The 15,211-nt window shown below is 42.3% G+C and overlaps 1 protein-coding gene across 4 annotated transcripts in view; it reads left to right on the top strand.

Moving 5' to 3' along the window:
* Positions 1–203: 203 nt before the first annotated feature.
* The window catches only part of LOC135539756 (ral guanine nucleotide dissociation stimulator-like), a 30,003-nt gene continuing 14,995 nt past the window's right edge, over positions 204–15,211 (top strand). The window contains exon 1 of one of the 4 annotated variants that reach the window (XM_064965881.1): positions 204–521. In XM_064965881.1, the coding sequence (XP_064821953.1) occupies positions 501–521 (21 nt within the window). In that variant the 5' untranslated portion in view covers positions 204–500. Of the gene's footprint in view, positions 522–7,351; positions 7,623–9,607; positions 9,749–14,263; positions 14,625–15,211 lie in introns of those variants that run through there. The other 3 variants (XM_064965872.1, XM_064965863.1, XM_064965853.1) reach the window with 3 other exon arrangements.

The raw sequence follows: 15,211 nt of genomic DNA on the forward strand, positions 1-15,211 counted from the left end.
GCTTAAAAGTTTATTTTGAGCATCAGTCGACATAACGCATCACTGCTTGATGCGATGTACACCAACGTAAAATTATAGGATCATGCATTATATGACTAGTGTTTGTATTACTATTGGGGCTGGATTAAATTAACAATTCCAAAGAAAGAAATGGCATCATGAAATTGTTAAAATCAGACCAATGCGCATTGCACGCCCCCCGTGGTTGCAGGGGGAGGTTTGAGAATGAAGATAGAGGATGACCTAGAAATTAAATGCTGAGCGATTGCAATGGATTGTGAAGTTTAGACTAATATCTGAATAAACTATTACAGTATCGTACTATATATCAACTCAAGGTGGTGCTGAACTCACTGAGGACATTTCCACAAGGATACCAATCGCTGATTTGGTACACGAACTGTGGATAATCAAAATGCTGGATGCCGGTACAGAAGAAATGAGAATCTATTCTGAACGTGCACGAGAAGACATTTGAAGAAGGTCATGAAATTGAGAGGATGATAATGCTGGAAAAACAGGTATACTACAGTCACCTGGGGTAACGTTCATTATGTGAGGTGCACTAGCTGTCACCGTGTTGTAGTGTTGCGTCGACACAGATAATAAATAATACATCATATTATGATTTTGATCATGGTGGATTATTTTCATCTGAAACCTCACTGAATAAACCCCTAATCTGAATGCATGCGAATAGTAATTTGTCAGCATGCCCATGACCCAAAGTATGTTTATGCATTTATTGGATGTGTAGATAATTCTCCCTGTGGTCTACTATGCTGAAGGCGAAATATCATCTCCTCATCGTTGGTGCATGAATAAACATCTATCTCACATCCATCATTGCAACAGCATCTGTTAGTCAGTTTCCTTAGATATGGTCAGAATGTGATACACATAATCTCTCTCTCTCTCTGTGTGTGTATCTCTCTCACTCACACACACTCATGCTTTCTCTCTCTCTCTCTCTCTCTCTCTCTCACACACACACACACACACACACACACACACACACACACACACACACACACACACACACACACACACACACACACACACACACACACACACATAGATAGACAGGCAAACCCATGCACATGTGCATACACAAACATGCATCCACATACAACACTTTCTGGAGTCTCTTTGCATTTCCAATGTCTTCATCATGTGTGTTTATCTGTCTGTGTGTTTCCAACAAAGGCCCCTGTGTAGACTGCCTTCACATTTAATGACATACACACAAGAACACTTTTCTGATTAAAAGATAAAGGGCACGATGCTGAATATTTAAATCTCTGTTTGTTGTTTTTATAATAGGCTGTGCATTGATAAGAATTAACAACAAACACAATGATATTCTTGGCAAGGAAGTGAAGTTCTCTAGGAAATGTCCTTTTTGGATCAGGCCCTCTGGCCTTCAGCGTCTGAGGGAGGGTGACCTCCCATTGTTAAACTCAGCTCTTGGGCTATAAAGAATGCAAAGAAAGCCTCCCCCAAAAACAACAAACTCTCCAACAGCTTTTGAAATGGACTTGTTTGCTCTCTCTGGATTTTGATATATTATACATATGTGAGAGGAAATATCTGGGGTTACCATGGTAACATCACCTGTTGACCATGAGTTTTCAGGCAGGGAGAGGTTTTGCAGGATGTTGCTCTCTGCATCACTCCTGGAACACAGGTCTTCCTTTGGACATAAACCTATCATGAACTGCCTCACAAAGTTGTTTTTTATGTGCACGTGTCTGTGTGCTTGTGTGTGTCTGTCTGTGTCTGGTGGGGGGTGGGGGGTTGAATATTAAGAAACATGCCTAAAAAGGCATGAAATGATGGCTCTGTTAATTTTCGATCTCGGTCTTTCTCCTTCCCTGACTTCAAAACTGTAGACGATTGATCTTCTTCATGCATTTTCTCTTCATCGTTGTATGACTTTAAGCAGTTTTGATGTGGCATATGAGCTCATTTCTGATTCTGAATAGAAAAAAGCAGACCTCTCTAATAGGCTGGCCTCACTGCATACATATGGCTCCTTCTTCTTTATGGAATGTGACAGGAATCTGTGATTTTTTTTAAATCACACGCCTTAGTTTTCTGTGCACAATGCAGAAGAGGCTCCTTATAATCCTTCTATATCTTTCTGGCCCTGCCCTTTAATCATCAGAACGAGTTGTAATGTGAGTTAAATTATGATACAATGCCTTTGTGTGTAAACTTACTTTGCAAGCTATCATTGTTCCAATAGTATAAAGGCTATGCCATTACTACTGTAGGAGCCATTTCAGCCTACTTGCAGTGCCTTCAGACCCCTTGACTTTTTGTTACATTACAGCCTTATTCTAAAATTGATTAAATATATCTATTTTTTCATCAAACACAATGCCCCATAATGACAAAGCAAAAACAGTTTCTTTAAATTTTAGCAAATGTATAAAAAAAACAAAAAAACAGACATACATTATTTACATAAGACCCTTTGTCACGTTTGTCGTATGAAGGCAGGCAACTACAGGTAACTACACATTTCAAGATCCCAAACCAGAAAGTGGGAAAAAGGCCTGCCTAAATATGATCCCAAATTTAACTAGGCAAGTCAGTTAAGAACAAATTCTTATTTTCAATGACAGCCTAGAAACAGTGCGTTAACTGCCTGTTCAGGGGCAGAACGACAGATTTGTACCTTGTCAGCTCGGGGATTTGAACTTGCAACCTTTCGGTTACTAGTCCAACACTCTAACCACTAGGCTACCCTGCCACCCCAAGACAATGATAACCAGCTGTCTCTGATTGGGAACCATATCAGGCCAACATAGATATACAAAACCCCTAGACATACAAAAACCCTAGACATACAAAAACCTAGAGTACCCACCCTAGTCACACCCTGACCTAACCAAAAGGTTGGTTCTGGACGCAGTCCCCGCTCCCTACACTGATCCCTCCGCTTCTGTGGAACCGGACCATGGATCGTTGTCGGAGGAACCGGACCATGGATCACAGCCGGAGGCTCAGAACTGGGAACCGTTGCTGAAGACTCTGGACTGGGGACTGTCGCTGGAGACCCCGGACTGGGAACCGTCGCTGGAGACCCCGGACTGGGGACCGTCGCTGGAGACCCCAGACTAGGGACTGTCGCTGGAGACCCCGGACTGGGAACCGTCGCTGGAGACCCCGGACTGGGGACTCTCGCTGGAGGCTCCGGACTGGGGACTGTCGCCGGAGGCCCCGGACTGGGGACTGTCGCCGGAGGCTCTGGACTGGAGACCGTCGCCGGAGACCCCGAACTGGGGACCGTCGCCGGAGACCCCAGAATGGGGACCGTCGCCGGAGGCTCCGGACTGGGGACCGTCACCGGAGGCTCCGGACTGGGAACTGTCGCCGAAGGCTCTGGACTGGGAATTGTCGCCGGAAGCTCTGGACTGTGGAGGCGCACTGGAGGTCTGATGCATGGGACCGGTACAGGTGGCACCGGGCTGATGACACGCACCTCAGGGCGAGTGTGGGGAAGAGGCACAGGACGTACTGGACTGTGGATGCACACTGGAGACCTGATGCGTGAGACCGGTACAGGTGGCACTGGGCTGATGACACGCACCTCAGGGCGAGTGCGGGGAGAAGGCACAGGCCATACTGGACTGTGGAAGCGCACTGGAGATCTGATGTGTGGGACCGGTAGAGGTGGCACCGGGCTGATGACACGCACCTCAGGGCGAGTGCGGAGAGGAAGCACCACCCTTCCTGACTGGATGCTCACTCCAGCCCGGCAAGTGCGGGAAGCTAGCACAGGACGCACTGGGCTATGAATGCGCACTGGAGACCTAATGCTAGGGACCGGTACAGGTGACACCGGGCTGATGACACGCACCTCAGCACGCCTGCTCTGCAGCGCTCTCAACTGCTTCATGTGCCCCCCCAAAAAATGTTCTTGGGGTTGCCTCTCGTGCTTGTTCCATTGAGCTATCTCCTATTATCGTCACAGTTCCGCTTTTGCTGCCTCTATCTCCTCCTTAGGTCGGCGATACTCCCCGGCCTGCGTCCAAGGTCCTGCTTCATCCAGGATCTCCTCCCAGGTCCATTCCTCCTGAATACGCTGCTTGGTCCATTTTGGTGGGAACATCTGTCACGTTCGTCGTATGAAGGAGACCAAGGTGCAGCGTGGTATGCGTACATTCTCTTTATTAAAAGAATGAACACTGAACAAACTAATAAAATAAATGAAACGTGAAGCTATACAATAGAGTGCTGACAGGCAACTACACATAGTCAAGATCCCAAACCAGAAAGTGGGAAAAAGGCCTGCCTAAATATGATCCCCAATCAGAGACAACGATAAACAGCTGTCTCTGATTGGGATCCATATCAGGCCAACATAGACATGCAAAACCCCTAGACATACAAAAACCCTAGACATACAAAAACCTAGAGTACCCACCCTAGTCACACCCTGACCTAACCACAATATCTAAGGTTTGTTATGAGACTCGAAATTGAGCTCAGGTGTATCCTGTTTCCATTGATCATCCTGGAGATGTTTCTACAACTTCATTGGAGTTCACCTGTGGTAAATTCTATTGATTAGACATGATTTGGCATGGCACACACCTGTCTATATAAGGTCCCACAGTTGACAGACATTCTGCAGCATTGAAGGTCCCCAAGGACACAGTGGCCTCCATCATTCTTAAATGGAAGAGGTTTGGAACCACGAAGACCCTTCCTAGAGCTGGCCGCCAGGCCAAACTGAGCAATCGGGGGAGAAGGGTCTTGGTCAGGGAGGTGACCAAGAACCCGATGTTCACTCTGATAGTGCTCCAGATTTCCTCTGTGGAGATGGGAGAACCTTCCAGAAGGACAACCATCTCAGGATTCTCTGGTCTGATGAAACCAAGATTGAACTCTTTGGCCTGAATGCTAAGCATCACATCTGGAGGGAACCTGGCACCATCCCTCCGGTGAGGCATGGTGGTGGCAGCATCATGCAGTGAGGATGTTTTTCAGTGGCAGGGACTGGGAGACTAGTCAGGGAAAAATGAACGGAGCAAAATACAGAGAGATTCTTGATGAAAACCTGCTCCAGAGCACTCAGGACCTCAGACTGGGGCAAAGGTTCACCTTCCAACAGGACAATGACCCTAAGCACACAGCCAAGACAGCGCTGGAGTGGCTTCGGGACAAGTCTTTGAATGTCCTTGAGTGGCCCAGCCAGAGACCGAACTTGAACCCGATCAAACATCTCTGGAGAGACCTGAAAATAGCTTTGCAGTTACGCTCCCCATCCAACCTGACAGAGCTTGAGAGGATCTTCAGAGAAGAATGGGAGAATATGAATACTTATGGAAATCTGATATTTCCATTTTAATTTTTTAATTTTTAAAAATTGCTTTGTCATTATGGGGTATTGTGTGTAGATTGATGAATGAGGGGGAAAAACAATGTAATCCATTTTAGAACAAGGCTGTAACATAACAACATTTGGAAAAGGTGAAGAGATCTGAATACTTTCCGAATGCACTTTATGTGGTTGTTGTGTGTTATGTTGTCCATAGTTTTTATCTTTGTATATTCCACGTAATTTGTACACTAGACAACACTATATGTTGGGTCATTGGTCAGATGTATATTGGCACACAGGTGACCAGGAAGTAGGGATGCACAGGTATGGCGAGCATATGCTGTTTTTATCTTTGCTGATGAATGGGCAAAAGATCCAACAAAAGAGTGACATTTGGAAAGCGGTTTGTTTTGCAAGACATTTTGCAAATCCCATTGTATCCCACCAGTGCTAGAGTGGCTATCAAGAAGGTTGGCCAAATACAGTTTGGGTCCTGTTAGTAACTATCCCTTGTATCTAGTCTGGCTAACTAGTAGCCGACATGGAAGTTCCATAAAACTATTTGGATATCACCAAAGACATTTTGTGTTTACAACATGCTGACATTGGAGAGCAAAGACAATGTTATTAATAACGAATAGATGATGTCCGGTGGCATTGACTTTTATACTTTTAAGCAGAACAAGACTCACCGTGTTGTCTGCATGGTGGGGGTTCTGAGTGTGCTGTGCACCACCCTGTCCTGCCTTTGTCTACAGGAAGTGGACGTGTAGCCTATGCCACAACTAGCTTCCTGTCCTGGCAGTGGCAGTGAGGCAAGACTCGCATGCATGCAGCCATCGCATTGGCCACACGATTTAGCCCTATGAGGGGACATATTTGCCTTACAGTTTCCCTGACAACTACTATTCTACATTATGCAGGCAGTGTGGGACAGCCACTGCATCTGAAAACAGTTTGCAGTGTCTCAACCCTCATTCTATTGAACATAGAGGACACATACTTGTTTCACTGCCCACCTATCTGTCTACCTATAGCCAATGTTAAATTGCACCCAATCTACAAATTAGGGTTTGATTTGGTTTAGATTACAAATTGGTCTCTTCTCACTTCTCTGAATGAGCATTGTACGATAGTACTACATGTAGATGCTTTTGAAACTTACATTTCACAACAGCTACTGTGAATCACTCTTGTAAATTATGAAACAGGGTGTTTTAAATCAAAATGTACCAAGTCTATACATGTTTTTTTCATGGGAGAAACAAGTTATTTGTCTAATCTTGTAAAAAGCAACTTTAGTCTTTAGCCATTTGAGCTAAAAGCTGTGTGACCTAAATGCAGTATCATGTCTGATTCATTTGAGTTCAGCTCTCTGTTTGGGGTCCTAGTGAGCTACTAGAGAGGGTAGCTGGGGCATTAACAGGAGCAGTACTTCATGCAGAAAGATGTGTGGACTGAGTGTGGACACATTGCACCTCTAATGTATCACTTTCAGCCAAACAAACACTTCTAATTTTGCCTTGACAGCAGCCGACATAGCGACATGGATTTGCCCCAGAGCTATTTTCTCTTGTTTTACCTGGATGTGTTGTTTTTTCAGCACCTCTCTTTACACAACGCAGCCTTGCTTCCAGTGTTAACATTGACTACACTGCAGCACAGTCAGAGAGGAGAGGGAAATGAGCATACCTGCTGCATTTCACATTACTTTTTTTCTCTGCTGTCTGCATACTTCTGTAGGCTGTGGTCCGTGTGAAAAGGTGAGCGAACAACATTACAATGCTACTGAGGAAGGAAAATCAGCCACTAATGTTTGAATGTGCTGCTGAATGCTGAGGGGTTCTACCTACAGCAGGATGAAATAGAAGAAAGTGGCTTGGGCAGCTGCTGAGAACACAGACAGTCCCTTGTGAGAAACACTCTGTGGAGCTGAAAAGAGAGTGAGGGGGGAGGGAAAGCGAGAGAGAGAGAGAGAGAGAGAGGCTAGAAGAAGCAGATGAGGGAGAGGAGGGGTTCCTTCCAGTCTGCAGTGGTGGTGTTTCTGTCAGCAGCAGCCCGAAGTTCCCGTTTGTTTGTGTGTGTATGTCATTGATGCAGAGTGAGAGTTAAAGCGAAAGGGAGAGTAGCGATCTGTTGCTGCAGGAGCCTCTACCCTCTGTGTTCTGTCTCTGGGAGTGAAATTAGCAGCATGGAGACCAAGTCCCTCTCCAGCTTTCACAAAGCCCTGGCTCAGCCAGTCAAGATGTGTATGTTTGATTTCCCTGTAAACATACTGGATGATCTGGTAAGAAAGAGCTCATCTGTTTTAATTTGAGGCAGTCGCAGTCTCTTTGGCTATTGTGTGTGTGTGTGTGTGTGTGCGTGTGTGTGTGTGTGTGTGTGTGTGTGTGTGTGTGTGTGTGTGTGTGTGTGTGTGTGTGTGTGTGTGTGTGTGTGTGTGTGTGTGTGTGTGTGTGTGTGTTTATGGGTGAGAGAGAGGGTTGTGATTGAGAGAGAGAGGACTTGTTTGTATGCTACAGTATGCTACCACCGGAGTGGGGGTTCAGCTGTTCAGTGTGTCTGGCACACATTCACAGTATAGTTAGGCAACCATTCCCCTGTGATGTCATTCACTTCTGCTTTTTTTCTCACACATGTTTGATCATGCCCACTGTTGAATGTAGATGTGTTTTTATTGCTTATTACATAGCTATGAATATGGTAATACTTGCTGATGGTTTGGTGTTGTTGTTATTCACTGAGTTTGGAAATAGACTATGTGATCTGGTCTCTAGTTCCTTCTGACTGTGACAGGTGCATCTCTGTGTGTTTCATTGTGACAGCTGTTTTGCTCTAACTGTACTCTTCTTACTCACACCCTCATACACTTAATGATAGAGGAACTTGTTTTTGTTGTAGTAGGTCCCTGTGGTAGCTGCTGGTCTAGGATGTATTTACAGTTACCTGTTGAACAAATTGGAAAACAGAATCATTGCACTGGGGGCACTTTAAAGAAAAATGTTGTGTTCCCTCTGGCAGTCTTAAAAATGTTTGGTGTAGCATTTCTAAATGAAAACATGGGCACGAAAATGAGTAATTTCTTGTTGAATGACAACAAAGACTTTCCTGAAGGATCTCTACTGTTGACCAATCATCGACGAAGGGGCGTAGACTTCAGCTAACGACCTCGGCTTGCCTCAATAATTGTTGTGTGCCTGAACAACCCGGGGGAAAACGTACCAAAGTCCAAAACAAACAAACATCACAAAAGTCGTCATAATATATGCACAAACTCTTCCGAACTGTTTCGGCTGTGAAACATGCCGACACCCCAAACCATGTCAGAAAGACCATGTTTCCCCTGATATTAGATAGGCTGTTTCCTCAAGGTATTGTTCAACTGCCTAAGAGTGATTGCTTTTGGTATTGTAAAATTATTTTTAAATGCAAAGACCTATGCTCGGAGTGCCTCAGAATGGGCTAGCAGCTGCTTGGTTCGCAGGAGTTATTTCACTGTGTTTGAATGGAGGGTTTCTTTAGGAGCCGCCTCTCCGTCTGTCAGGGGGAAGTTCCTCTAAGAGCTATATCGATGTGACTTAGTGGACTTTTTTGTTCAGCTTGTTCAGCTTCTAGTTCACATAACGCCCCATAAAACTAGGCTCTGTAACCTTTATCAGAGATTCACCACAAAAACACCTGTAACTTGTAGTTCGAATGATACGTACTCCACCATAAAGAAGCTGTACGTACTTGTGTTGGTAGTGGCACTACTTTTGGTTTAACTGCTTATGCTGACCATTTTTGCTTTCGTTTTAGCTGAAATCTAACATGTCTACATTTGTCAATCCATTAGTTGATTTTCTGATGCAAATATAGAATTGGCATAATCATATTTTGTTAGGCCTAATAGCTTTTGTATACATTTTGCCTCACAAATGAGTGAGTCACAACGTTAGTTGAATGGGAATACCCCTGGGAAATCCAGGGTAACATGATGCCAGTGATTTAATTTTCTGTTCAGAGAAGTAAAGTGCAAAGTTTGTTAAGGTTTGTGGAGTTGAACATAGGGACAGTGTATTCACTCTTACAAGCTATTAACAGGCTTTTTGGAATCCCTATTATTTTTGAGTAGAAGTTAATGTTTTATTGTTCTGTGCGTGTTGACCCAGCTGTTTAAGTAAACACCCACTGGGGTGGGCCTGAAGTGGTCACCCAATCTGTGACTGGGGTGGGGAGCGAGGGGAGGGTGAACTCTGAGCCCTGCTCATCCCGGTCCGGTTTCATCTCCAGTGTTATCTCCTGGTTCTGAGGGAAGCGGTGATGTGGGCTCAGTGGACCTGTGGACTGCTGAGGAGTGGAGGCTGCTGTAGGACTCAGTCTATGTGCCAGGCCGCCTTCATTACTGTGAAACACAGAGAGGTAGACAGACAGGTAGGCATCAACTCTGATAAACTTAATATTACGCCGGGAAATGTGAGTTTCTTTGATATCTGATCCTTTTTTACTTAGCTTCTTTTAGCATGTTATACATGCTTTTAGTGAGCTTAAGCATGTGCGTGTGTGCATGTGTGTGTTCCTCACATTTGACAGTGGCATATTATCCAATAGCTTGGCTTTGTTGACTCTATTCTACAGTGTCTTCAGAAAGTATTCACACCTTGACTTTTTCCACATTTTGTTGTGTTACAGCCTGCATTTAAAATGGATTAAATTGAGATTTTGTGTCACTGGACTACACACAATACCCCAACATTTCAAAGTGGAATTATTTTTGGGGGGGATTTCACCATGAGTCCAATGGTGACTTTAAAACAGTTACAGAGTTTAATGGACAACATAGTTACTCCACAATACTAACCTAACTGACAGAGTGAAAAGAAGAAAGAATGTACAGAATAAAACATATTCCAAAACATGCATTCTGTTTACAATAAGGCACTAAAGGATAACTGCAAAAAAATTAACATTATGTTCTGAATACAAAGCGTTATGTTTGGGGCAAATCCAAAAGAGTACCACTCTTCATATTTTCAAGCATGGTGGTGGCTGCATCATGTTATGTGTATGCTTGTCATCGACTAGGAAACATTTTTAGGCTAAAAAGAAGCGAAATAGAGCTACGCACAGGCAAAATCCTAGAGAAAAACCTGGTTTAGTCTGCTTTCCAACAGACACTGGGAGACAAATTCTCCTTTCAGCAGGACAATAACCTAAAACACAAGGTGAAATACACTGGAGTTACTTACCAAGACAACATTGAATGTTCCTGAGTGGCCTAGTTACAGTTTTGTAACTTAAATTTAATTTAATTTAATTTAAAAATTTAAATCAGCTTGAAAATCTATTGCAAGACTTGAAAATGGATGTCTAGCAATGATAAACAACCAACTTGACAGAGCTTGAAGAATTTTTTAAAGAATAATGTGCAAATATTATACAATCCAGGTGTGCAAAGCTCTTAGAGACTTACCCAGAAAGACTCACAACTGTAATCACTGCCAAAGGTGATTCTAACGTGTATTGATTGACTCAGGGGTGTGAATACTTATAAATGAGATATTTCATTTTAATTTTCAATAAATCTAATAATAATTCTACAAATATATTTTTACTTGTTGTTAAGTGGGTGATAAAAAACATATATTTAATCAATTTTGAATTCAGGCTGTAACACATCAAAATGTGGAATAAATCAAGGGGTATGATTACTTTCTGAAGGCACTGTAAGTCCGATATGCTCATACTTCTGCATTTTGCAGTTATAGGTTACAGATAGTAGAATTGCACAACCTGAGGTGAGCCCAGTGGCCAAAAACACAATGACAAGTGTCATAAAAAGGTTAAGGCTGGGGTCTCCTCTCAATTAACTCACGCAGAGAATTGTTGTGATCAACTAGCATTATTTTTCTTTCTTCTGAATAGCTTGCACATGATTCATGGTTAAAACAGTCTGTCTGGGGGTATAAAGGCATGTTGTTATATGGTGAGATCTGTCTCTCTGGGTCTGTTAGCTCACAGGGGCTTGTCATGAGACGAGCGGTCAAGGACTGAACTCATGTAACACTGACCTGAGACTGAAAACACCATGGCCTGTGTTGCCGCCTGGCCCTGACCCACTATGGCAGAGGTCTGAAGCTGCGGATCTTAGAATTATCAGCAACAGGGCAATTCCACAGTAACAGATTGATGCTGAGCCAAAGAATTTTCACATTAAAATCTATACCAATCAAAAACCAATGATTACGAAGTTAAATAAACCATCAAATTCTGTGCACAATGACAACTTTTTAAGAATTTTGCACTGAACATTTGACAAAAACACATTTACTTAAAGAACAGTGCAGATGTCAAGTTTGGTAACAGATTGACGGTTTTTGCTGTTGGTGACATCATTCTGTTACCGTGGAATTGTCCAACAGCAATTTGATAAGCAGCAGATTGCGTCAAAATCATTCAAGTTTCCTAGTCAACAGATACCACCATGTAGATTTGCTGATGACAATGCATGCTTTTCAAGGTGGATTAATTTATGCTTGGTAATTCTTGTTGAATTATGGATAATGGGAACCTTTTTGTCATGGCAACCTCAGGAATTGTGGTCACTGGGTTGAGTGTGTTGGTTGGCTAAAATGTCAGAAAACTTATGATTTCAATTAAGGTAAAGTGTGCTGCCTGTATTATGCAAAGTTTGTGTGCATGCATGTGTGGATGAAGTCCCTCCTGAGAGAGTAGTAAAGCATGTTGGGGTATTTGCCAGAGCCATAGTAGAACAACACTGCTATTTGTTGATTCCAGAAGGAAGCCTGACAAATGGAATAGGGTGGACTGTTGTTAAATCATCGCAGGGCAAAAGGTAGCAGAGTAATTACATTGCATTGATTGCAACCAACTGCTTGCACCTACAGGCTGACAACTTTCCATTTCCATCTCTCTCTCTCTCTCTCTCTCTCTCTCTCTCTCTCTATCTCTCTGTCTTTCTGTATCTCCTCATCCCATACAGCTGTTCAGGGAGAGATTTGTGAATTTGAAGCGTAGCAGCACTGGTAATCTGTATTTTGTGCTGCTGAATGCTGGGAAAAGGGAGAAAATGTGGACTCAGGAATGTATTGGGGAAAACACCCCCCTGTTGTTTAAGCAGATGCGAATGAACCAATTCACATTCACACCTGTTTTTCTTTTTATGTTGTTGAATATTGTATTTTGCAATGTCTTGTAGTAAAGCTTGGTTCTCAAGAGGTTCCAAGTGTGTTCCAATTCTGACCAGTAGAGGGGAGTGTCACTCAAGAGAAATACCAGCAAAATGGTCTGTTCAGTCAATGTTGGAGATGACATGGGCACTCATCCACAGAATACAAGAGGCATAAATAACACCAATGATATCATTCATTTGAACTGCAAACGTATTATCCTTGTGATATAAGCAGCTGTTTTTAAAAATGCGAAAAGTATTGAATGCTATAGTTGATGCCTCACCTCCTTCAAAAATGGCCGTTTTGCCTTTATACAGATTACACTTCTCATTTCCGATTAATTGAAAATTAAACGTATTTTAAAGTATCTCCATTTCTTAAACAAGCCATACAAAGCTGGTTACAATTTCAATTTTATCCTCCAGAAAATATAGAACAAATATTGCAACAAATATTATACTTAATCTCCAATATATTGATTTATAAAATAAACATTCTTTATGAAAACATATTTTTTAAATGGTATTGTATTTATTAAATATATTATTAATATAAATGGTGGAGTTATGTCACAGACACTGTATTTTTGTTCAGTGTATTTGGGAATGTCTGCTCAATCCAAAATGACAACCAACTGATTGCAGAATTACCACAGAAATGGAGGAGGGAAGTGGAAGAAGGAGAAGGTAGAAAACTTGTCTGCCATATATTAAAGATATAAATTGGCTGAAATGGATTGGCATAAATAGAAAAATATAGAGATTTTCGATTCCGTGGCACATGGTATATGAGCTGATACAAACAAATAGTTTCGACAGTGTTTCTATTTCAATTATTATACAACATTCTTGCCACCAACAGAATGCATATACGGGGCATACAACAATCTCAGCTCTGTAGATTTTGCTGCGAAGAGACAGAATCACTAAATAATGTATTCTGGTAATGCCCCTATGTAGCTTGTTTCTGGTCACAGGTTCAGGAATGGTTAAAAAAAACATTCACTCAAAATGAACCTTACAAACAGTGTTGGGGGATTTGGAAAGCCATAGTCAATCGATCAATAATATAATAACACTTGTTGGAAAGGTTTTCATCTTTAGCTCACAATCGGTGGATACTATGCGATTAGAAACGTTCAAAATGAATGTACCACGTCACAATTCAAAATATATGGCACATGGAAACCAAACGAGGGCGGTCGACGGTGATGGGTGGGATGAGCTGAGAGTGGCTGAGGAGTGGGATTAAAGAGCTCGTGTTCGGTCATGTTTATTGGTATGTGTTTGCTGTTTGCTGTTATTATAATATATATTATATATATATATATATATATATATATATACCCCAGCGCTAAATTAAGTTATGCTGTTCTACTCACTAATTCCCAGGGAATTGCCCTCACTGTGGTTCTCTGACTATGGTCCATCCAATTGTAACACGGGTGCGTTTTTTTATTCATTATATTTATTTATAAGCTTTTAGTGGATTATAGCCTACGCTTGAGTTTTTTCTATCCCTTTTTTGTTTCTACTGAGGTGATGTCTATAATACATCTTGCCTGTATGGATATCTGCATTGGAAACATTTTAACATGACCAATATTTCAGTCTTGAATATACCTTATCTGGAAACGGTTTCCACGGCGACCTCATAGTAACAACATTCACAGAGGGACGGGACCGTCAGAAAGGAGGAGCTATGAGTAACATTCCGCAATGAGTCATGAATTTCTAAATACAGTAGGTCGAGTTGCCTTGCTTTAGCAGTCTACAGTAGCCAGAGTCGTCTCTGTACTTCACTTTTTACTGTGTGGTCCTCTGGTAAAATGAAATGTATTGTAGCCTAGCATCAGACGTAACTATGGATGTACGACAAAGAAAGGTTGTCACATCTATTGACTGCGGTAATCGTATCCGTTACTAATGGTCCGCTTTATGGGGATGTGCTCTGATGCGCAAAGCATCAAATCGGGATACCTCGATGAGATGTTCGATGCTGGAACATGGAAGGTGCGCAATATTTGGGATGGGGTAAAGCTGGAGGTTGGCGAGGACGAAAGCCCGGTGGTCCTTAACAGTTTTACACATTTGGACCCTGACCTACCACTATTTGAGGTAAGTTTGGGAACTGTGCGTAAAGAATTCTCCATCAATTCCGAGACAGTATTTTAATCTTATGTCCTATAGCTAGTTTGTCACTATACTGAACATTTGGTGTGATAGTTGCCTCGTGATTTGTGTCTTATTAAAATGTATAGAATTTAGACCTAATGAAGTTCATAGTGATGTTGCAGAGTTTTCCTATGGTTGGTATCATGCTTTCCAGAAATATGTCCGCAGTGTCCTGTAGCCTACTACCCATTGCATAAAGACACATTTCAATTCTCTAGGAAGGTCCAAAGAGTGGAATATGTTGGTTTTAATTTACTATCTGCTGATGCTCAGTATTGGCCTTATATGCATATGGGGAAAGAGTAAAGAAGCACATATACTTCAACACATATTATATAGTGGGCGGTTCCTTTAGCAATTGTTATTTACTGAGACGTTGCAGCAAATAAAGCAATGTGGATGACTAGTCAAGTTGGTTTGCTTTACATAATGCCTCCTTCCATCACATGGAATCAGATGAGGGCAAGAGTGTAGTTGATACAGTGACTTTGAATGTTGGAAAAGTAAAAGTAAGTGAGTTGATATTGGCT

Source organism: Oncorhynchus masou, chromosome 1 (assembly GCF_036934945.1).
Source record: "Oncorhynchus masou masou isolate Uvic2021 chromosome 1, UVic_Omas_1.1, whole genome shotgun sequence".
Taxonomy (NCBI): domain Eukaryota; kingdom Metazoa; phylum Chordata; class Actinopteri; order Salmoniformes; family Salmonidae; genus Oncorhynchus; species Oncorhynchus masou.